The 25,000-nt window shown below is 38.1% G+C and overlaps 1 protein-coding gene across 6 annotated transcripts in view; it reads left to right on the top strand.

Annotated features, from left to right (window-relative positions):
* Positions 1-25,000, top strand: part of DNM3 (dynamin 3) — a 570,555-nt gene that overhangs the window by 518,379 nt on the left and 27,176 nt on the right. For all 6 annotated transcript variants that reach the window (XM_079939900.1, XM_079939895.1, XM_079939899.1 and 3 more), the window contains 3 exons: positions 12,606-12,770; positions 20,572-20,798; positions 21,994-22,227. In XM_079939900.1, coding sequence (XP_079796026.1) covers positions 12,606-12,770; positions 20,572-20,798; positions 21,994-22,227 — 626 coding nt within the window. The remainder of the gene's footprint in view (positions 1-12,605; positions 12,771-20,571; positions 20,799-21,993; positions 22,228-25,000) is intronic.

Raw genomic sequence — 25,000 nt, 5'->3', positions numbered from 1 at the left:
TCTAATGTGAATATTTTTATCAGCATGAGTCAGCAATATTGTTTAACAGTGGAACTGGAACTTAAGAACAGGATTGTTAATGTGTAACCATTTATAAAGTTTTCTAAATGAGCAGAATTTCTTTAGAGCTTAAAAAGAAACCTTTATTTAGGAAAATATAATACCATGTACCTACGCTTGTGTCTACACTGTCCAGTGAGGTAGCCCCTATGGTTACTGAGCACTTGAACTGTGCCTAGTCCAAATTGAGATGTGCTGTAAGTGTAAAATACACACTGGGTTTCAAAGACTAGGTGGAAAAAAAACAGAAAAAGAAAGAAAGAAGGAAGGAGGGAAAGGAGGGAGGGAAAAAGGAGGGAGGAAACTATCTAATGATGTTTATATTAATTATACATTTTATCAGTTTGCTGGGGCTGCCATAACAACCTACCACATACTAGGTGGCTTAAACAACAGAAATTTATTTTCTCACAATTCTGGAAGGTAGAAATCTGAGCTCAGTGTGTCAGCAGAATTGGTTTCGTCTGAGGCCTTTCTTACTGGCTTATAGGTGGCCATCTTCCCTCTGTTATCATCTGGTCTTCCTTCTGTGTATGCCTATGTCCAAATTTTCTCTCCTTAGAAAGACAACAGTCATATTGGATGAAGGCATACCCTAAAGGTCTCATTGTAACTTAATTACCTCTTTAAAGACTCTATCTCCAAATGCAGTCCCATTCTGAGATACTGGGAGTTAGGACTTCAACAAAGGAAGTTTGAGGAGATCCAACTTAGCCCATAAACATATGTCAAAATGATAATATTTTGGATATATTTTGTTAAATAAAACATTGTTCAAATGCACTTCACTTATTTTGCTTTACTTTTTTTAATGTGGCTACAGAAATGTGGCTTGCATTATATTTCTATTGGTTGACACTATTTTATTTCTTTGGAGTGTTAAAACACTGTATCCATCACCTATTGGAGGAGTAAGAAAAAGTTCTAATTATGAATAAATTTCTCACTTTCTATTTAATTCTACTTTTAATACTCAGGTTTTTTGTTTGTTTGTTTTTTGCGGTACACGGGCCTCTCACTGTTGTGGCTTCTTCCATTACGGAGCACAGGCTCCGGACGCGTAGGCTCAGCGGCCATGGCTCACGGGCCCAGCCGCTCCGCATGTGGGATCTTCCCAGACCGGGGCACGAACCCGCATCCCCTGCTTCGGCAGGCGGACTCTCAACCACTGCGCCATGAGGGAAGCCCCTTAATACTTCGTTTTACTGAGGTATTGCTAATGAGCAAAAGCAGTGAGATGGTATATAAAGATCATGAAATGTACACAAGGAAAATTAGGTCGGAGTTCCATTTGGATCTTCCTCTCTTTATGATCTCAGGTACATCATCTTCCCTCTCTGTGCTTTAATTTATTCTTCCTTAGTGAATAATAATGGCTAAAATTTATTGAGGGTTTATTATGTGCCAGGCACTCTTCTGAATTCTACCCTAGTAATTTATTTAATCCACACAGCAACCCTTTGAAAGGTAATAATTATAATAGGTAATAATTATAATAGGTACCATTATTACTCTATTTGACAGAAAACTGAAGCGCCCAGAGATTAATTAACCTGCCCAAGGACACAGAATTAGTAAGTGGTAGAACCAAGTAGTCTAACTTGATCACCTCCTTTATTCTTTCTTTCTCATAAGATTGTTTTGGGACTCAACTGAGATGGTGTCTGTGAATGCATTTAAAAATTATCGACAGTTATTTTTTTGGTCTGTTTTCCTAGAAATGATGCAGATAAAGCTATGTGTTTCTCTTTTGATCAGCAAATGTGTATATCTTCCTTGACTGCCTGGTCATTTCAAAGCTAAAAGAAGTGACTGTGTCTGTGTTTTTAATACATTATTGAACACAACTCTTTAATTCAGAAATCATTATATCTATTTTACTTTGAAAGTGTTTATATGGATTGAGTAGACGTAAACAACTGGCAGAGGGAATATCATAGTACTCACTAATAATAACATTTCTAGGAATTTTGAAGCCATAGTTAGGAAAAAGGGAAATTCGGGGGAAACTGTGAATATATGCATTGGTACATTTTCTTAGCAATATTTACATCTCTAATCTAAAGTTACCTTGTTATTCTGTAAAGGAACAACTTGATCTGGTCATAAAAAACATTATTTGGAACAGTAGATTGATTGATCAACATCTGTTAGTGATTATAGTCTGATATCTGCTCCTAAACTACTTTTAAAACAGTCTAGGGGAAGAAAGTTTTTAAGAAACCACATCAATTTTTCTCTTATACTTCAAGTCATGTTTACAAATTTTATTAACACAGCCCTCAGTACAATCTCATGTATACAAACTTTAAAATACTATAGAATTTTTCTAATAGTAATTGCACCTTTTCATAAATTTACCTTAGAAGAGTTTTAATTTTTATTATAAATGAAACCGCAAGTTGCTGATCTTTTTTTGTTTTTGTTGGGTTTTTTTTTTTTTGCGGTACGCGGGTCTCTCACCGCTGTGGCCTCTCCCGCTGTGGAGCACAGGCTCCGGACGCGCAGGCTCAGCGGCCACGGCTCACGGACCCAGCCGCTCCGCGGCATGTGGGATCTTCCCAGACCGGGGCACGCACCCACGTCCCCCGCATCGGCAGGCCGACTTTCAACCACTGCGCCACCAGGGAAGCCTCGTGATATTTATGTCATCTTGTCTCTCTTAACTTTCACCACTCTGTGAAAAGTAGACAGAATTTGATAGCTGAAGCAAATATCAGTATTAAGGTGAAGCAAAGTAAGTTTTTTTAAAAATATATGTTCCATCCTCCATATTGGTAAGCAGGCAACACAGACACACAGACACACACACACAGAGTTTCAGAAGAGGGATGGAGAGAAGTAACAAAAGACAAACTCCAGACTCAATGGTTATAACTTCTGGTATATAGCTCTTTGTCCAATCAATCTTACTTTCAATATCAGTAGTTTCAGCATCTACAGTATATTTTATTTTTATCATCTTCATGAATTTCTATTTTCTGCAAACTGAAATTTTGCCTAAATTGAGACGAACTTGCTTACATTTTAGAGTATTAATTGGGAACGACTATCTACAAAGACAGGAGTTCTGTTTTTGGCAACTTTGGAAGTAACTTTCCAATTCCAATGTATGTGCTGTCTATTTTATGACCCAGACAGATGTGGTCCAGTGCTGTCACCAGAAATGTTCTACCTTTGAACGTTGGAAACAAGAAATTTGCAATATCTCAACATGGCGAATTTCTTCTGATCTTACTTTCATCTCTCATATTAACAGAAATGAATCTAAATTGTCTAAAACAGCTTTTAGATGTTTTACCTGGATCGTCTGGTAAGGCTGTTGGGCCCTCAAGGTGTACTCACTAATTCATTTGTAGGGATGGATGAAAAAGTTATCTTGAGGCCTTTGGGAATTCTGCAGTAGAATTCTGTGGTTGACATCTTTATCAGCTACAGTGTTCAGTGGACCTTGGAGAAATTTAAAACCCTTGACTGTAGCTGCTTCTTTAAAGGCTTTGTTTTTTTTCCTACACTCTTGAAGGAAGTAACGATTCTACCTAAAGCGTTTTACCATTGTGTGTTTGTAATTCATTGCATTCTTTTTCGTTTTTTTTTACATGTTTTTGCATGTAAAGCAAGTGAAACTGTATTTATATTGAACTTTTAAGATTATTTACCTCATAATATAAGGAAGAACTAAATTCGTGTTTTCATAATACTTGAATTTTATTGCCCCTGCTTTCTCTAGGACTTTATTAACTTTACTGTGATGTATCAGTACTCATCCATGTAAACATTTCTGAAGAATGAAACAATAGATAAATTTTGTTTTATAATATTTATGATTTTTCTTTCACATCTTTGTCCATCTTTCAGCCTTTATAACAAGACCCAATGTTTCATTGCATAGACCTTATAATCCCTTAATACCCTGATTCTAAAATGAATGAGCTTTAAGAATATCTGTTAAACAAATGGTATGATGGATGTAATAACTTGAAATTTCCCTGCAGTTATGCATTTTAGATAAGAAAAGTAGAATTCTAAAAGCATAGATTACTCTTTTGAGATGGTCATTTTTGTTCCTAGTCTTCAGGTATTATCTTCTTACAAATGAAACCACTAAGATTTATCTTGTGATCATAATATTTGGTTACTTGAGTATAAAACATTTGTGATGATAGTGACGTTATAGAATTAGCAGCATCAAAAGAATCACTCTGAATCACAGAAGAGCTTTCATTGTGACCAACATCATGAAGAATTGTTTTATGTCTATAAGGCATTTCTCACAGGACTATATTTGGTCATCCTAGTAGCATTTGGAAGTACATCTTTCATTTCAAGGTATTTGTAGATCACTTTTGTTGGTGGGGTGAGTATCAACCCCACCCTAATCAAGAATGGAGAAGAGGTAATATTGTATAGCAGTTAAGAGAATACATTCTGCAATTGGAATATCTGTATGGAATCCCCGCTCTACCACTTATTAACTAAGTGACTTTAAGCAAGTGAGTTTACTTCTCAGTCTCCTCATCTGTAAAATGCAAATAACAACAATAACAACAACAATAATAATATCTACTTCATAAGCTTGCTGTAGGATTAAATGGGTCAGTGAATGTAAATCCGTTTGAAAACTATCTGACATTTTCCTATCATTTAGTGAGATTTTTTTTCATCATAACTTTCAATGTAGAAATGTTTCCATATGGTAGAAGTCAGTCTACCAATTTGGTTGAAGAAAAAAAGAAAAATATAGCCCATTAACTAGTATATGTAGTAATGTAACAAGAATGCATCAATGTAGTAATGGTATCCTCTAAGGATTATCTGAGCATCATTTTAGCCCTATAACTTTCACCTTTTTCTTGTGGATTTGCCATCAACCATTATGATCCCTGCCTTCAGGAAGCTTTCATTTTGGTTAGGGAAATGGACATTTACATACCTAACAAAGATACAAGACAAAGGATAAAAAATCTAAACTGAATGTTCAGAGGGTGTTGTGTTTTAGCTGCAGCATTCAAAGGCGTGTTACATTCGCGCTAAACCGTGAAGGACGAACAGGAGGAGGTGTAAGAAAAAAGTTTTAGGCTGAGAGAACATCATGAATATCTAAGTGTTTTATTCATTTGGGCTCTTTAGGGCATAAGTAACAGAAATTAAATTCAAGTGTACTCTTTAAAAATAACAAAACCATTTACTGACTGGTATAACTGTATAATCCAGAGGTAGATAGACCTGTCCCAGCTGGATCCGGACATTCCAATAATGTCTTTAAATATCTGCCCCTCTCCGTGTCTCAGCTATGCAGTTTTCTCTGTTGACTTCATTCACTGGCAGGTTTGACCCCTCTTCGCTCTGAGACAGGCTAGCCCTCAGGCTTACATCTTAAAAAGTTTTCATCCTAACTGAAAGAGAACGTCTCCTTCCTAACAGTTCTGACAAATGTGCTGTGATTGGCTTTGCTTGGTCACATTGCCGTCTACCATCGCAGAGGCCAGGCCAGATGGGTATTTGGGGGGACTTGGCCCTATCAGTAAGGTCCCATCTAACCACCAGGACTGAGAGTGGGGGAGAGGAGGCTTCCCAAATTTATATTTGGTCTACCAACAGAGGAGGGATGGCAAGACCTGTGATAGAATAGAGAGGATGAAGATGGATCATTTTTTGACTCATCTCTCTCTCCCTTAATCTAATTGCATTAGATTTCTCAATTATTAGTGAATGCTGTGAAGTAAAGTTAAATCATTAGAGTGAGACCATTGTAACTCCCCATCCCAGCCTCCCTGATCTTCTGCTTCTCTGAATTCTTACAGCACCTATAAACTCCACTAAGCAATGTAACACTGAATCACTTACTATTTTATAATCTATAGTGAGACTGTGTATTAGCATATTCCAGAGAACAGGTAAGTTCATAAATATAAACTTATTATGTTGAAATAATAATGAAATACCTGCCCCAAAGTACCAGACTGTAGCCTAGACTATCCTCAAAGGCTTCCTGGAGCATGTTTCTCCCATTGTTGTTTTTTTTTTTTACAAGTTTCATTGCCTGACTTTCTGGCCTCTGCAAATCAGAAGTGAATGACTGGAAGTGGGGAAAGGTTCTTAGTGAAACATTCTCCATATTTTGGGGCTAGAAAATTCAAAGCAGCATTACCATGGAAACAGTATTTTCAGAATGACAACCTGCTTCACTAAGAAAAGTTAAATGATTTTTTTTACCCTTTTTTTAAAGGGAGTGGAGAATTGTATAACAGTAATAAGATGCTTTAAAAGGGGCAAGCATTGGTTATCTGGAAAAATCACTTGTGTAGATCTGTACATTAACTCCCAAAGTTCTCCACTGCTGAGAAGAGATGCAGCCAACTCCCCTTTAGCTCAATAGTATGTTTATGTGCATATTATTGCCAGGATACTTCGGATTTCTATTATTCCACTTTTAAAGAGTTGCAGTCACCAGCCTTATTTAGACGGTTTCAGTGATCCTCAAAGAAGCCTATGACATAATTAAGTAAGAGCTTTAAGGAAAGGAAGGAGACAGAAACAAAACATATGAAAAATAGATATCCTGATCAAGCCCAGAGCTTCTATAGTGGATGCTTTGAGGTATTGTGGGAATTATTTCTGATTTGGCTCTATCATTCTTTCACTTGTTAAAGTTTCAAGTCTTTAGGAGAAAGCTTTTAAATTAAAATTTTATAAAGCAGGCTGTTTCTTGAATACATGCAAATAATATTAATTTTTATAAACAATTTTACATTTATAGTGCTAAGTTGCTATTTTTGATTGTTTAAATTGCATTAGATTTCTCAAAAGCTATTTAGAAAAAATTTACAATAGGAAGGCTGTCCATTGTTATTTTTCAGAAGAAAGCTGGTTTTCACAATATTATTCACATTTTGTAAACAGCATCAATGAACCTGCACATAAAAGGTTAAATGTTTGCAGACCATTCTTTTTTGCCTCAAAGATCAGAGACAAATTACTATTTTTATTTTACATTCCCTTGATGAGGATAATGATAAACAGCTGTCACTTCAGTGCTTAGACTGCAAAGAATCCTATTGCAATCCTATAGTTTAAACAAAGAAAAAAATACATAGTCATACACAGTATTCATACAGAAAAGAGAATGATAGAGAATTTGCTTAAGACTGGAGTTAGAGAAAAGGGAGTATTTGCTCTCTGCAGTTACTCAGTTAAAAGATAATTTCCACATATGTACATTTTCCCCATTCATCTTAGACATACTGGAAGGGGAAATTACTCCTTCTTTCTTTCTAAAATCAGAAAAGAAATTAAATTCGCATTTTGAATTCTGTGAGTCCCCATCATGCCCATGGTATTATCAGAGTAGTTAAGATTTGCATGTGACTACGTGTCTACTAGTATTTCCAAAAACTAAAGAGAATTTCTAATTGTTTTACTGGTTATTCTGGAATGTTTCTTTTTTTTTTAATGTTGAGAATTAAACCGTTCAGTGTTCTCCATTCACTCTAATGCTTTGTTTATTATTTGCATCTGATTTCAGAAAGTGAATGTCAATGTCTTTTGCATATTTTTATATGCAGAAATTAAAGCAAGGCTAAATGTTAAGAATAGTGTGAAGTGGGGAAATTCAGTGTTTCTATATGAAAATAAGAATGGTGGTATAATTTTCCTGGTGTTTCATGTTCCTAGAGGTTCTTTTAATAAATGCTATTTATTCTGGTTTTCTCTTTTGGCTCAATCACTTTTTTTTTTTTTTAACAAATATCAGTATTTAAAATGACATCTTTTTCCTAGAAACTCTTTTTACATTTATCATTTTATCTGTGAAGCTAACTTGATATATTATAGATTTTCCCCTGTTTCATAATACTTCTTGATTTTTTTATACCTAAGGAAAATCAGAAATTGGATTCACATTATATTCATCTTACACTTATTGAAAACGTGTCAGCTCTCAGAGCCTCAGTGTGCTCTTAGGTTGACAATAACAATGGTACCCACCTCCTAAGGTTGTGGTGTGGATCTTCTATGTAAAGTGCTTATCACAGTACCTAGAACACAGTAAGTGCTCAATAAATGTTCCTGGGAGAGGTAGTATGTTGATGCTGAAATGCCATCACCTCCTTCTGTTAAATACAACAGCAAAATCCCAGTATGTTTCAGATCAGAGAGACAAACTGAATTGTACTTTGTCCATTATGGAGGTTTATATTGCTTTATGTAAAAGATGTTTTCATCACAAAGCTGTAGGTCATGTGTTCTCACTTATATACATAATTTCATCATCATTTTATCATCCTCACTATGATCAAGTAGTAGTGGATCCTAACTCATCAACTTGCGGTTTCTCTCATCTCCCATTTTTGTAACAAGTAGACACTCTTGGAGATCCTGAAATGCACTGAGCAGCTTTCTTTTTTTCTTTTCTTTTTTTTTTTTTTGCGGTACACGGGCCTCTCACTGTTGTGGCCTCTCCCGTTGCGGAGCACAGACTCCGGACGCACAGGCTCAGCGGCCATTGCTCACGGGCCCAGCCGCTCCGCAGCATGTGGGATCTTCCCGGACCGGGGAACGAACCCGTGTACCCTGCGTCGGCAGGCGGACTCTCAACCACTGCGCCACCAGGGAAGCTCTAGGCAGCTTTCTTGATTTAGGTAAACCCTTTTGTAGTGTCAGCTCCTCCTCTTTCTCCTCTTTCTCTGGTGCATCAAGCTCTGTTTAGGTGCTGAGAAGGGAGAGAGAAACAAGACCCCAGAGTCTAATAGTGGAGAAGCATAAAATTAGGCTGGATAAAATAATAAACAGTAGTACAAGACACAGATGAAGTACAGTACAGGGAGCGGAGGAGGGTCTGAGGGCCATCGGGAGTTTGTCTAGAAGAGGTGATGGGGGAGCTGGGTTTTGAAAGATGAAAGATCTTCACAGATGGGAGGAGGGGATTCCAGGCAAAGGGACTAGCTTGCAGAAAACATGGTGGTATAAAAAAATACGTTTGCCATTTTTATATGGTTGGAATTGAAAATGTTTTGTGCTCAAATTTTTCAACTTAAATTTCCATAATGTGTGTTGAGAGTCAAGTGGCTCTCTAACTCATTCCATGAATATTCAGAAAGGAAAGAAAGAAACTAACATTATTGAGCACCCACGAGACCCTGGCTAGGTTACTTCATATGCATTATCTCATTTAACTTCCACAAGTTTTCCAGAGAAGTGTATTCCCATTTTAAAGATGGGGAAGCTGAGTCTCAGTTACATTAAATAAGTGAGGTGTGGCCACACAACCACTACATGATAAAGCCTGAATTTGAACCTAAAGTTTTTACTTTCAAATACAATACCCTTAAAACAACATCGCAGTTACCACTGATTCTTAGAATTTGGGCTCAGCATGGAACACAATCTGCAGTGGTTTTTATGCCCTGGAAAGAAGTTTGGGAAAACAATTGGTTTTTCACTGCCATGGCTGACCTTCCCTCTATCACTTTACCAATTTATGACCTTAGCTTTTTACTTATTTATCCCAGATCCTATTGTGCTTATATTACAAATTAATAATAAAAATAAGGAACTACCTGATTTAATTCTTTCAGTGACCAAAGACCATTTAAAAGGAAATGGTATAGGGAAACGACTGTCATTTTTGAAACTTCCAATCCTCTCTCTTGCTGTAGTAGCACTTAGATGCCTCAGAAATGTCCTCCACAGTATGGTACTGGCACAAAAACAGAAATATAGATCAGTGGAGCAGGATAGAAAGTCAAGAGATAAACCCACACACATATGGTCACCTTATTTTTGATAAAGGAGGCAAGAATATACAGTAGAGAAAAGACAGCCTCTTCAGTGAGTGGTGCTGGGAAAACTGGACAGCTACATATAAAAGAATGAAATTAGAACACTCCCTAACACCATACACAAAAATAAACTCAAAATGTATTAAAGCCCTAAATGTAAGGCCAGACACAATAAAACTCTTAGAGGAGAACATAGGCAGAACACTCTGACATAAATCACAGCAAGATCCTTTTTGACCCACCTCCTAGAGAAATGGAAATAAAAACAAAAATAAACAAATAGGACCTAATGAAACTTAAAAGCTTTTGCACAGCGAAGGAAACCATAAACAAGACGAAAAGACAACCCTCAGAATGGGAGAAAATATTTGCAAATGAAGCAACTGACAAAGGATTAATCTCCAAAATTTACAAGCAGCTCATGCAGCTCAATAACAAAAAAACAAACAACCCAATCCAAAAATGGGTAGAAGACCTAAACAGACATTTCTCCAAAGAAGATACGCAGATTGCCAACAAACAAATGAAAGAATGCTCAACATCACTAATCATTAGAGAAATGCAAATCAAAACTACAATGAGGTATCACCTCACACCAGTCAGAATGGCCATCCTCAAAAAATCTACAAACAATAAATGCTGGAGAGGGTGTGGAGAAAAGGGAACCCTTTTGCACGGTTGGTGGGAATGTAAATTGTTACAGCCACTATGGAGAACAGTATGGAGGTTCCTTAAAAAACTAAAAATAGAACTACCATACGACCCAGCAGTCCCACTACTGGGCATATACCCTGAGAAAACCATAATTCAAAAAGAGTCATGTATCACAGTGTTCATTGCAGCTCTATCTACAACAGCCAGGACATGGAAGCAGCCTAAGTGTCCATCATCGGATGATTGGATAAAGAAGATGTGGCACATATATACAATGGAATATTACTCAGCCATATAAAGAAACGAAATTGAGTTATTTGTAGTGAGGTGGATGGACCTAGAGTCTGTCATACAGAGTGAAGTAAGTCAGAAAGAGAAAAACAAGTATCATATATTAACACATATATGTGGAATCTAAAAAAAAAAAGAAATGGTTCTGAAGAACCTAGGGGCAGGACAGGAATCAAGATGCACACATAGAGAATGGACTTGAGGACACAGGGAGGGGGAAGGGTAAGCTGGGACGAAGTGAGAGAGTGGCATGGATATATATATACTACCAAATGTAAAATAGATAGCTAGTGAGAAGCAGCCGCATAGCACAGGGAGATCAGCTTGGTGCTTTGTGACCGCCTAGATGGGTGGGATAGGGAGGGTGGGAAGGAGACGCAAGAGGGAGGAGATATGGGGACATATGTATAAGTATAGCTGATTCACTCTGTTATAAAGCAGAAACTAACACACCATTGTAAAGCAATTATACTCTAATAAAGATGTTAAAAAAAAACAAAAGAAATGTCCTCCAGTTGTCACCCTGAAGTATGGGGCCAGACTCTCAGGATTGGAAAGTGACCACTGTGTTTTAGAGTGAGCACATATTATTTTAATATTTTTAAGGTGTTAGAAGAGCAACAGAAGCCTTTATAACTGTTTAGAACTGATTTCTACCTTTGTTATTGTTGATTTTTGTAGCCTACAAATATGCCTTTCACACATGCATATTGATCGAAAGTTAACGCTTATTTATAGATGTCTTTAAGCGATTCAGCACGGTGCTTTGCCGAGAACTGATTGGATGAGTAAAAACCCGGCATATCAAAGTATGTACATTTCGAAAGAAAAGTACTTCATGTCCACATTGAAAGCGATAAATTATTTTCCCCTTTTATTTTTTGCATTCATAATTAAATCTTTCCAAAGCTAGAAAGTAGCCAGACCACTAACAATATTTGTATCATGTTCTGGGGCTTAGATGGTTCAACCTGACTTGAAATGGAGACCATTTGTTCTAAATTGATTTCAATGCCAAGCCAATAGGTCAGTCCTTAATGATGAAGATGCCATTCCAGCCCAGCCTCTGGTGGATAAGCCAAAATTAATTAACTCAAGTCCCATAGTATAGAAAACAGATGCTTCTCTCATGCTGCAGAAATAAATGCTTTGTGTGTGGATGTGTTCTGTTTTATTCAAAGAATAACAAGTTAGAAGTTAAAATTGTAAGTTTTTCACAGTTGAGCCAGCCTTTAGTAGTGATGACAGAAGCATGAATTTATATAACAAATTCCAGCAAGAGCATGGAAAAATGAATTATCCCCTATATCTCTTACTTTGGCTCCAGGCCAGGCCTAGGAGATTTAGTTTTAAATCTGGACTGATCCAAGTGCTGATCCATTCCAGAGCAGACCTAGGAGTTCCAGAACAACACCAAGGTTATTTCTAATCTATAGGATCCCTGGAGACGCCTCCCAGAAGTGTACATCTGCATCATATGTTTGGATTCAGTTCTTTGGCCAGCTTGCAAATGGCTTAAGATTAGATTGTTCTCTGGAGGTATGTTGTTAGGTGCACTGTTTATCTGGTCATCCATCTAAACATTCATTCAGAATTACAATACTTGCTTTTCCTCAATTGTGGCAGGCTAAAGGTAGCATAATAACTGCATGGTTCTGATCTCTTTTCAGAATTAATGGCTGTTTGATAAGATAAAGATGTTACCATCTAGTAGTACAACTCCAAATTCAGTAAACAGAAGTCTTTCATCTGATAATGTCTGGTATTTTTCTCTTCTGAATAAATGTGAAATAATCCATGTTTGGCTTTCCTTTCTGTTAGACTGAAAATGATGAGAATGGCCAAGCAGAAAACTTTTCCATGGACCCACAGTTGGAGAGGCAAGTGGAGACCATTCGCAACCTCGTAGACTCCTACATGTCTATTATCAACAAATGTATCCGAGACCTAATTCCAAAAACGATAATGCATCTTATGATCAATAATGTAAGTGATGATAAACTGTCTCATTTTGACCTCTAACCCATCCTAGTGTGGAAATTGCTCACATTCTCTTCAGCTTCTTTGTGATATTTTCTGGATGGTTGAAATACCTATCACCTAGGCTTATCATTTTCCATTACAAGTGGTAAGTGACTGACGAGTGGAAGAGAACTTAAGGAAGAAAACGTAAAACTTCTAGATACAGTACAGTGGTATTCCCTATTGGCTGTCTCCTCTAGAAGGGTGTGAACTTGCTTACAATAAAGCAGAGCAAAAATACTCTAGTCAGGGTGTAAATTAGTAGCAAAGCCAGCAATAAAACCAGATACCCTGGCTCCTAGACTTTGAGATTAAAGGCAAAAGATATTTATTCTCTTCTGCATACACACACATACTGAATATGGTAATATGATTATTTTCACCTTCTAAAAACTATGGAATGCTATTTTAACATGGGAAAGGGCTTTTTGCCCTGTGCCCTTGGCTACAAAGTCAGTTACCTTTTCTTTTCTAAGGTAAAGATGAAAGAGCCACGGATCTCAAAGTGCCTGCTAGACTAGCCATCTGTTGATCTATATTGCATAGAATCTCTCCCTTTTCATGGTTATTTTTATAGCAGTCAGAAAATGATACTTAAATTACATGGTCTGGTTTGGTCCTTTTGTTAGCTACTTTGTTAAAGTGTAAATAACATCACAATTTGTTTGAGAACTTATCTTTTAGATAAGATAGGCTATAATGAGGTGTTTTATAGCAGGCTTTTCTGACTCTTGAAAAGTGAGACACCCACGATTTTATTCCTAGTTATCTTCTAAGGACACCTTCTTATTTAAATCAATGATATATTATGAACATTTGCTTGTAACAAATAAAAATTAGATGGTAAAGTACTGAAAAGAGCCCCACACTAGAATTTAGGAGAAACCTGGATTCTATGCTTGGCTCTGCTACAGACTCTGTTAACCTAAGACAAATCCTTAACTTATTTCTACCTATTTCCTCCATATGTGAAATATGAATCATAGAAAAAGTACCTGGCTTAGGGATTTGTTCCACAAGATAGTATATATGGAAGTACTATGAAAAGTATAACTGTAAGAAACTAATATGGCTGCCTACTTAAGAATCGTAAATAGCCATTATCCATATATAAAGATTCCTTTCAGAATTCTAAGTATGACAATCCGTTTGTTATTCATGATCTATGAGTTTCTTAACTTTAAGAAGCCCCAAACGGTCACGGGAGCAATCTTGTTTTTAACTCACTCTGTTTTTGTACACATTCCGTGTATTCAAACAAGGTTAGTAGGATGCTTTGATGCATCAGCAGGTAAGAAATGTATTGCAAATATATTGGAAACTATAAATTATATACTTAAGCTTGGTCAATGGCCTGCTGTGTGACCTGAAGCAAATCATTTGGCCCCTCTGATCTGAACTCAGTCACTGCTAAAACTACACTAAGAACCCTGAACTACCCCACAGAGTTGTCAGAGAACATCATAAGTATGACTATATGCCATTTTGAAAAATATAAAGTCCTAAGCAAATAGTCTATTTTTTAAATTACCCTCTTAACTTCACTTAAATGAGTTCAGGTTGTTTTGCCTGTGGAATCCAGGCACTTGCTTATTTAAACATTTTCCTGATTAAGTATCATTTATCTTTTCACTGTTTTACTGAGAGTCATTAGTGCTGCCATCAGTTCAAACGCTGCCCTGCTCTGCACTATATTATATCATCAGCACAGGAAATAGCACTTCCTGTCTACAGCTGTGAGGAGTGGCTTGACATAAATTAGTTAAAAGGAAAAAAAAAAACCTGTTGCAGATCTAACCTACTTTCACCTTCTCAAGACACACACACACACACACACACACACACACACACACACACACACACACACACACACACACACACACACACACACACACGTGAGGGTAATTGCCCTCACTCCTCACTGGTGTGCTCACTTGCTTCATGAAATGGCGAAAGCCCCACCTACAGGGTATTATCCATGGAAGTAAAGTTCTGCTAATTGTCTCCAGGGAGACCTCACATAAGAGTCATGAGAAAGAAGACTTCAATTAAGATCTGATCTCCAAGGTCAAACCTTGAAGTAGAGATTAATAGGAATAAGGAGAAAGCAAAAACATTATGTAATGCTGGATTCTTATGAAGTTATGATTATCTTTGTTTGAATTTAGCTTTTCATATCTACCAGAAAATAGTTTTACACATCTAGGATGACTGCTTTTCTTTGGGTATTATTTTATCCACTTTTTTACTATACATGTAAGAGTATATAGTTATATATATATATAATATATATTTTAAATCTATATATGTAATTTTGTATATGTAAAAATACAAATCCCTTTTTTAAAATGTACTCATATTCTCATGGCATTTTATTGTACAGAACGTCTGAGCCCTTTTTTGTTCATTCCAGAAGAATTTGTTCATTCCTGTTGAGTACAGGAACAGAAACACAGTGAACACCCAGCACTGTGTCATGCATATGTGTTGACTTTTTTTTTATTTAAAGTGAAGAGATCTTCAAGTGAGAGAATTAATCATAGAATCACAACAAGAAAACACATACTTTGACTCCTTATTCTGAATTCCATCCACTTAACCCTGCTGTTTCTACAAATGGTTGTGGGTGAGAAAGCTAGCTGTTCCTCCAGAACCAATAAATGCCTAAAGCCGGGTCCTCTATTTGTTGACTATCACTATTGAAAATGGTGCTGTGGCCCTTCGTCTTTGAAATGGGAGTGACTACTCTGCCTTCTGAAAAAGAATATGTTTCAGCCAACTTTCATAAAGTTCAGAATTTGGTGGGCAGTTTCCTTTGAAAGTTTACATTAAGCGTTCTGCCACTCAAGTCTCCATATGGAATTGTTTAAGAAATTTAAAGCCAGCAATAAATGCCTCCCCTCAGACATACTGTAAGCCTTTGTCTATTGAAATGCAGCAGCTGTTTCATTGCTTAAACATACCAGGTAACAGCAGCGCAAAGAAATAGCAAGTTTACGACAGGCGGTTGTTCTAGACAGGCTACAGGCAAAGAAACAGAGTTTTGTTCGGTACATTAAAGAAAACACACATATAGTGCCCCACAGCAAGCATATTTTGATGGCCTCTTCTCTGTAGCTCACACCACCAGAAGTTCTCCATCAGAGAATCAAGAAAGTGGATCCAGTTTTATTCGAAAAGTATTACTGGCTAAGGGGCACACAATTCTGTGTTTGAACAGAATAGCCACCTGCTGGGTACTCGTGATTTTGTGCAGTTTCCAAATGAAGAAATTGAGGCCCCAAGAGGTTTAAGTGACTCGCCCAGAGGGTTCATTTGACTTGAAGATTTAATTAGGGTTTGTTTGAATATGAGAAACAATGTTTTGTATCTTAACTAGTAAGTAATTTAAAACATTGTTCCTCATATTCAAACAAACCCAGCTAATACAAAATAGAATGTAAAGTTTTTTTATGAAACATTTTAAGAACCAAACATGAAACCTAGAGGCATTTCACACTTGGAGCCTGTGCCCCTGGACCCCTGGAGGTCCAGGTTCACTCTCCTTGGCCATTGATACTTTGGTGGAAAATTAGTAACATGTGCCCTAGTTTCAAAACTTACTGTAACTTTAATGTGTGTGAAGTAGAGTGTTATTTTAAATGTTCATTATTTGAGGGAAAAGTACATCTTAAATGCCAGAGCACTGATTTGTTTCCACGGGTCAAGAATTCTGCATCCTGCTCAAGAAACAGATCCTGACTAGGACCCAGAAGCCCCACTCTTTCTCCCCCTCCCCTATCACTCCCCATCAAGGGTAACACTCCTGCTTTCTTACACTGTAGATGAGTTCTAACTGTTCTTGAACTTTGGAATCATACAGTACCTACTTTTTTGTGCATCTATCTTCTTTTCTCGACCTTTGTGAGTCAAAGGATGTTACTTTTTTTTTTTTTTAAAGAAGGAAAACTTCGTTGGTCTTTAGCAAAATGAAAACCCTCGGAAATGTAAAGCAGCCTTAAGCGGAAATGAGAGAATTGTGAGATCTCAAAGAATCACAAAATTCTACCCAAGTCCGTCTCTAAAACTAAACAAAATTAAACTTCTCAATTAAATTTTTATGTGCGTATTCACATGAATGAGAGTTATCACTGTCCCATTCTGTAGTTCCTCCTGTCTCAAAACAGAGATTTTAAGGAAATGGTCTCCTTAGTAAACTGAATTGTATGAAAACTCTATAAATGCCTCTCCTATTTGTGAAGGCTTTAAAATGGTTGTAGTAATAAAGGCAAAGTTACAGATCCAAAAATACTGCAGGTTGCTAGAGAAGGGTTAAAGTAAGAAAGAGAGGAAAACATGTGGAACGTTTTTAATGACCTCACATTCCTTTACACTGAGCAGAACGACATGGTGCAGTAATGCCTGTTTATCTAGCCTGTAGAGTTTGAACTGGAATGAGGTTTTGTGTGTGAGAATTTTTTGGTGAACCACACAAAGATGTATAGGTTATAAGGTGTTATAATTAAAGGCATAAATATTATTTCAAATCTCACATCCAAGTGTAATTAGTTTATGTCATGTTCTGTGAGCTATTTTCTAAATGCTATCATGTAAAATGGATCCACTTGCCCTCCAATTGTGCAGAATCCTTGGTTTAAATATTTGTACCACTGACATACAAACTGCTCAGAAAGTCCCTGAAGTGTCTGGAAACTCCCCGAAGTCCCCCACCTTTGTTCCAGTTGTAGCATTAGAAAGTGAGGCTAGCAGGAGGGGAAGAGTCTTTCTAGAAGTTTTCTTAAGTGCAAAATAAAATGTTAACTTATGCTTTATGTTGAACTATGTCACTTGATGCCGGCACTGTTGCACTAACCTCCTACCCCTTCATACCTAACGCCAAGTTAGACTATATACTGTAAAAAGAACAGCTTTTGTTGATGGAGCACTGACTAAATGCTGGGCATCATGCTAGGCAATTTATATTCACTCTTTCACTGAATCCTTGTACCAACTCTTTTTTTTTTTTCCTTCCACCAACTCTTGAGGCAGCTCCTACCTTTAACCTCATTTTACAGATCAGGAATCTGAAACTCAAAGAGGTTAAATTATTTGTCCAAGAACAATAAGTGTTAGAGCTAGGACTCAAATTCAGAGCTGTCTGATTCCAAAGAATATGCCCGTAACCACTGTGCTATATTGCCATTTTCTCTCATGCTAAAATTATTCATATTATTTCGGAACATTGCCAAATCTGTTGGATAGTAGGCAACTATCCAACTATCCATCTATGTTACAGTTTTAGTGTGTAACATTTTGATGTGGAAGAGTTGATTCAAGGCAGATCTTTGATCAAAATGCTGAAGCAGGCTCTTACTATTTTATTTTGTGGTTTGTTTGACAGTTGCTTCTTAATTCAGATCTGCTTTAAATCTATTCTTGGAAGAATCTTCTTTTAAATTGTGTTTAATAGATTCTAAGTGATACTCCAGGAAGATGTAAAGCTTCAAAAGAGCTTAACCCAACTGATGGTCAATGCCAGGAAACTTGTCTGGTTTTGAGTTTGGAGTTGCATCATCTCTCCAAGTGGATACACACACCTCACAGTGGAAGATTTGTGCAAGCGTGCATGACTCCTTGGGTACCTGCAAGTGTGTCTGGCAGTAAATAAATCTTCAAGGAGGGGAATGAAGTATTTCTTAAGCCAAATTTACTATCTTCTCTAAATCTGACTTTCTTTGACTTCCCCTCACCCAAACCTCAATGCTTGAGGTGTCTTTGTTCCTTTCTTTGTTGCCCTTCACATCCAAACAGCACCAAGTCCTGTTGGTTTTTCCTTTATAATGTCATTTATATCTGCCCATATTTTCTATGCCACTTACTAAATTAAACCCTTATCATCTCATAAATGATCTGCAATGGCCTTCTGACAGATTTATCTCTACTACCACACTTGCAAATTATTTTCCAATCACAGCCAGATTGATTTTCCTAAAACTCTCTTTTATTATTTCACTTACTTGTTTTAAAAGCCTTCCATGGCTTCCCATTGCCAAGTGGATAAAGTTCAAGCACTTTTCCTTGATATTCAAGGCCTTGACACCTGGCCCAGGGTTATCTGGCCAAATTTACCTTCCACAGCTATCACACGTAAACCTTCCCTTCCACCAGACAGTTGCCCAAATACATCTTGTGTATTAGATTGCTTCCACATTTAAATCACTCCTGGTTTACAGAATATGTGCAGAGAACACTTTTTATTTCACCACAACAAAGCTGTGATTTAGCTGAATTTTCGGATTAGTACAATTATCTACATGGTTTGATACCTTTAAAAAATAGTGAAGCTATGTGTTTTAGAGTCTTGTCATCTCTGAGTTACAAATGTAACTACAACCCAGGAATTTTGAGCATCTGACAGGTGTTCTGTTGTCTGCCTGAATTAGTAACAATTAAATATACTGGACTTTGGCCTTTCTTAGAGCCAGTGACTCTAGATAAGCACTAGCTTTCTCATTTAACAGAGAAACTGAAAAATCCAAGTTGCTTTATTTTTCTAGGCTTAAGTTAATTGGCATACATGTGCACCACACTAAAATAATGATGCTTAAACATAAATTATCTTTTCTAAGCACTCAAAGTTAGGCAAGGGGGTTAATGGAAAGAGCACTGGACTTCAAGTCAGAAGATTTGGGGTTCAACTTAATGTGTGACTTTGGGCAAGTTACTTAAACTCTCTGAAGTCCATTCAGTTCCTTCATCTGTAAAACTGGGATAATAATATACATTTCATAAGTATGCAGTGAGAATTTAAATCAGATAACTTGTAAAGGCACCTTGGATTTCATTGATTCTCACATTCACTTTTTTCACATTTAACATTTCTAACATGAAGATGCATGTTACACTCAATGACATCTTGGCATTCTGTTGTAGTTTAGTTGACGGTGTTTTTTCTTTCTTAGTGGCACATAAAAGACTGGTGTGTCTTAAAATCAGTGGTGCCTTAGACTTGATGAAATATAATGATTGGTTCTCTCTCCCTCAGGGCTACACAATATATGCATCCTCTCCATTCTCATCCTGCCACAAAATGCCCCTCCCCTAAGACTCATACGAATTTTTCATATTTTAGTTTGTTTTCATATATCTGTTAACTATGGAACCTTATGTCAGTCCTCATCACTGTTAAGCTCTAGAAAGCAGAGAATATATCACTTTTTTTTTGTAAATCAACTTGCATAATTATATACAATTCTGTATTTAATAAATACTCACTTATTGGTGCTAATTCCACTTTTGAAACAACACTGAAACCTGGGGTCTTAATAGTATTCCAGTGATTTTGGTAAAAGCTAGGTAAAGGGCTGGGAATACCAAGGAAGGAATAACTTGTGTTATTACATAGGTTTCTGTATGTCATTGTTTCCTGTTGAAAATACCACTGCTTATCTCCTGGTACCTTCCCTTGTCTATATATAAGCCAAGCAGCCTCAGACAACATTGCAGAAATGCTTGTACAGCCAACAGGCCCTGTTCTGGCGATGGTGAGGTTTGGCCCTCTTTTCAACTAATCTATGTTTTTCTTTACTGTCAACAGCCATAAAACTGAGAGGAAAACTATTATTGGCATTGGAAGGATAATGAAGAAAATAAGCGTAAATAGATGCACAATGCATCCCTTTTCCCAGAGTGGACTTTTGTGGCCTTTGTCCACAGGCTATGAACCAGTTTATCATTCAGTCACTCATTCATTCCCATTTTTTACTTTTCTGTGGTGACCTGGCAGGTTAAAGATTTCATAAATTCTGAGCTCCTAGCACAGTTATATTCTTCAGAGGACCAAAATACTCTGATGGAGGAATCTGCGGAACAGGCTCAGCGCCGGGATGAGATGCTTCGAATGTACCAAGCCCTTAAAGAAGCCCTCGTGGTCATCGGTGACATCAACACATCCACGACGTTCACGCCCGCACCGCCGCCAGTGGACGACTCCTGGATCCAGCATTCCCGCAGGTAGGAAGATGGCTCCACATCACCGGAGGCCTCCCAGCTTGTCCAGTGTCATTTTCTGAATGTGCTTCCCTAAACCAGTATGAACCTAAAGAAAAAAGAGGAAAAAAGATATTTAAGTCCAGGAGCGAGAGAGAAGGTCAGATGATCCCAACCGCTTTCAAAATCAAGCACAAAATCGTTGGAAACGTCTCATAGATTAACTGTGTGGTTTCCTTTGCTTATAGAACTACTTGTTAGATCTGTGGGAAAGAACTACAGGACAGAGCTTCCAAGTAAACTATGAAAAGCCTAACAAACTTTTTATCTTAGGTATTGGCATATCCCAATGATCTGTACTGTTCTAGGGTGTGATGGCTTAGGAGTGAATATGATTTGAACCTAGTACATTTTTAGAGCGTGTCAAATTCAGAACCGGGCAGATCCATCTCGTGACCCTAAACATGGTCCTAAAGTAAATCGCTTGAGGAAATTGGATCCTAAAGATTACAGGTGGGGAATTTTGAAGTGTGTCCATATTTCATTGGAGATCAAAGAAGCCTAACTAAAAGAATTGTGGGCTGACTTACATGATAACTTCTTTTTGAAAGGGCTATTTTATCTTGAAGATTACGAGTGTGGAGGAACTAAGGTGATTGGCAGTGGAAAGAATCAGAACATGTGAAATTCCTTAAAAATTTATTGACTTAAATAACTGTGTTACACATAATTTAAAAAAAAACTTTGCACTTAAAAAAAAATCAAGCACAATATATCCTTACATTGGAACGTTATACAGCCATTAAAAAGAGTAAGTTCTTTAAGTAGTGGAATGAAAACACAGGCCAGTTAATGTGAAGCTTTAAAAAAAAATGTTAAGTTGTAGAACATTGTGTACAAAAAAGCAATGTATGTATATATATATATATATATATATATATAGAGAGAGAGAGAGAGAGAGAGAGAGAGAGAGAAGATATTGTAGAATATAGTTAAAAAGGATACCCGGGAAAAGATGTTGGTTGTCTCCACAGAGCAAGGGGGGGAGAGGAGGGAAACTTTCTTTTCACTATTTACCCTTCTATTACCGTTTAACATCCCTAACACGTGTCTGAGTTAGTCAGAAAATACTTTTTAAAAAGCAGTTATAAAATATTTTTTAAGGATGAATTCCAACGGAGAGGAGGATGGGCAAACTGCTGTCGGTCTCTGCCCCCAGGTCCCCGCCTCCAAGCCCCACCCAGCGGAGACCGACGCTGAGCGCGCCCCTCCCGCGGCCCACGTCCGGCCGCGGGCCCGCACCCGCCATCCCCTCCCCGGGACCCCACTCGGCAGCGCCTCCAGTGCCCTTCCGGCCTGGCCCATTGCCTCCTTTCCCCAACAGCAGCGACTCGTTCGGGGCGCCTCCACAGGTTCCGTCTCGGCCCACCAGGGCCCCTCCGAGCGTCCCAAGGTGAGTGTTCTGCGCGAGGCCGAAAGCAGGGCCATGCTCATCGGTTCTCTTCTCATAGCCTGACAGACAAAATTGATTTGGAAAAGAAAATGGTAAAGATTCTGTCATACACGTTTTCAGCTTTCCCTCCGGAAGGGGGATCATGGGAAGATTGCTGAGCCTGTGACACCATTTAGAAACCAGTATATGGCCTAAACCTCTCCTTTCTCAACTGGCACAAACTAAATGGGACCAAAGAAACCTGGGTCCAGATGAATGACGTTTTGGCAGCTGGTTGTAGAATTTGACGGAGACCTTTGAAATGAAAGAGTCGTGGCTGGGTTGCTGCAAGCTGTGTGCTCCCTAGGTCACAAGAGCATCACCAGCTAAGGCCTGGCCTTCTCTATTACCAGAGGAATTCTAGAAAACCACTGACTTCAAGGAATATTATCCATCTGCCCTCTGAACTTTGACCCTTAAACCCAATATTATTAACTTTAATGTAGGCTGAGTAAAAATCTGGCTGGTTAATCTGTGATTGTTTTTTAAAAAGCTATGCATAGAAATTTTAATACAGACATATAATTGCTGTGTGCAGTCACTGATCACATATAAGATAGAACATTGTACATTTGAATAATACATTTGGCATTTGTAAGCAGATTGTCAGGCTTAACTGTGAAACAGAATAGCTAATAAATAAGTAGGACTTGAAATATGTATACATATAGTTGAAGCTATATTCTAACCTTCATACATTTATGGTCAATATACTAATTAGAGATTTTGAAAATAGAGGGAATTAGGGTTTTTTCCCTCAACATCAGAAATTTAAAAATGAAAGAAAATAGCCCATACAGAAAGTTAGTTTTTTAGAAGTTCAATTCAGAGGGTTAAAATATTTGTATACTCCATGAAGAAAAACCTTACTATGCAGGTACCATAAAAAGAGAAGTGAGTTCTGCCCACCCATGAAGCCTGAGTCACCTCACCCTCTGATTTCAGTACTTACATCTATTTTGATCTTCAGGCTGTTGGGTATAATGAAGAGAAGAAGGGGCATCTTAACCCACTAAACAAAGGGAAGTGTAGGGGGAATAGAAGATGTGCAATCAGAAGACCTGGTTTGCCACAGGCCTTGGGCCACTCATTTAACTGAGCCAGGAGTTCCTCATCTATGAAATAAAGATATAACAAGGATGTGGCCCAAATCATATGAGACAAGGTATTTGAAAGAGTCTCACAAACTGTAAAGCACTGTGGTTGTTACTGCCATCGTGATTTTGGTCCCCATCAAAGAGGATATATGTACTCTCAAACCTATGTATTTTTTTTTTCTAACCTCAATAGGTTTGGCTTATAATTTATTTGGAACTGAGCTGAATTTCTGGTAATAATAGTAAAAACAGGTAGTATTTATTGAGCTCTCAATGTATGCTAGGCACCGTCCTAAGACCTTTGCAGGTACATTTTTGTTTAATGCTCACAGCAACCCCATGAGATAGGTTATTATCTATTTTACAGACGAGGCACAGAGGTTAAGCAACTTGCCCAAGGCTGCTCAGCCAGGCCCGAATCGAGCTGGGCTTTAATCCCAAGCAGTCTCCTAACCATGTCGGGGTTTCTCCACCTCAACACTACTGACATTTTTGTTGTGGACATTGTGCTATGCGTTTTAGGATGTCCAGCAGCATCCTGGCATCTACCTAGTGGATGTCGGCTGCACTCCCTCAGTTGTGACCACTAAGAATGTCTCCAGACATTGCCACTGGCGGCTGGGAGAGAGGCGGGGGGGTGGGGTGGGGGGATGCAGGGAGAGGTTAGGGTTAGGGTTGAGAAGGCTTGAGGACCCTCCCCTGGATAACCACTGCACTGCAGTATTCAAAAGACTGTCCCTTCCATGTAAACAAGCATAAAGGTCAGCATTGAGCCTCACCACACACAAGATTAAATTATTGTTTTAGGAAACTTAAAACTGACTGGAAAAGGGTCTGCAGTTGTGCCAAGAAGGTGTGGAGGCCATTGGTGGGGCGGGGTGGGGGGGTGTTAAGCATGGGAAGACGGGAGTCCCATACAGGAGCCTTAAAGTGGGCTATTTTGTCTGTTTAGCTATAAGAAGGAACTAGAGCAACCTGGTGGCGCCTGTCTTCGAGAATGAAAGTGCATGTCTTTGCCTGCTCGCTTGGCTGCTTTACCTCTGGGTTTCAGATAAGCTGGCTTGCCAGTACCCTTCAGAGATAACTGTTGAATGCTAAATTGATTTGTTAAGCCGGGTGGAGTCGCCCTTGGTATTTCCCAGCTCACACACACACAAAGTAGGCAGCAGGAATCGGGCTCTGGAGCCTCTGCTGGAGAAGGGAAACTGCCAGGTTTCAGGCACCTGCTTTGGGGAATTTATAGGACAACAGCGTGTTATTCAAAATTTCTGGAGTATTCTCAGGTTAGAGCCAGACTTAACTTGATCTGACCTTGCAAAGAGTCTCAAAAGTAAAACAGAAATGAGGGTTCAGAGTAAAAAGGAAAATTGGTGGTTTTTGCTGAGCCTTCCAGTTTCAGCGCCAGTTCAGTGCACTGGGAGGGAAATCCTTGGGGGGACGAGGGGGGGTCACCTGAGAGAGAGCAAGAAAGACTTTGTTAGAATCCTTATGCCTATTAAAATTTAGCTTTAGATGGAGAATTCTGACCACGTAAAGTCTGTTTTTAATAAAAGCCAGGGCAGGAATCCTACCAAATGCAAGCCAGAAATAGGGTTTAAGATTTCAAAAAAAGAAAGAGAGAAAAGGAAAGAGAGACA

The sequence above is a fragment of the Stenella coeruleoalba genome (genome assembly GCF_951394435.1).
Source record: "Stenella coeruleoalba genome assembly, chromosome: 1".
NCBI classification, from domain to species: Eukaryota; Metazoa; Chordata; class Mammalia; order Artiodactyla; family Delphinidae; genus Stenella; species Stenella coeruleoalba.
This window is presented reverse-complemented; position numbering and strand designations above follow the sequence as displayed.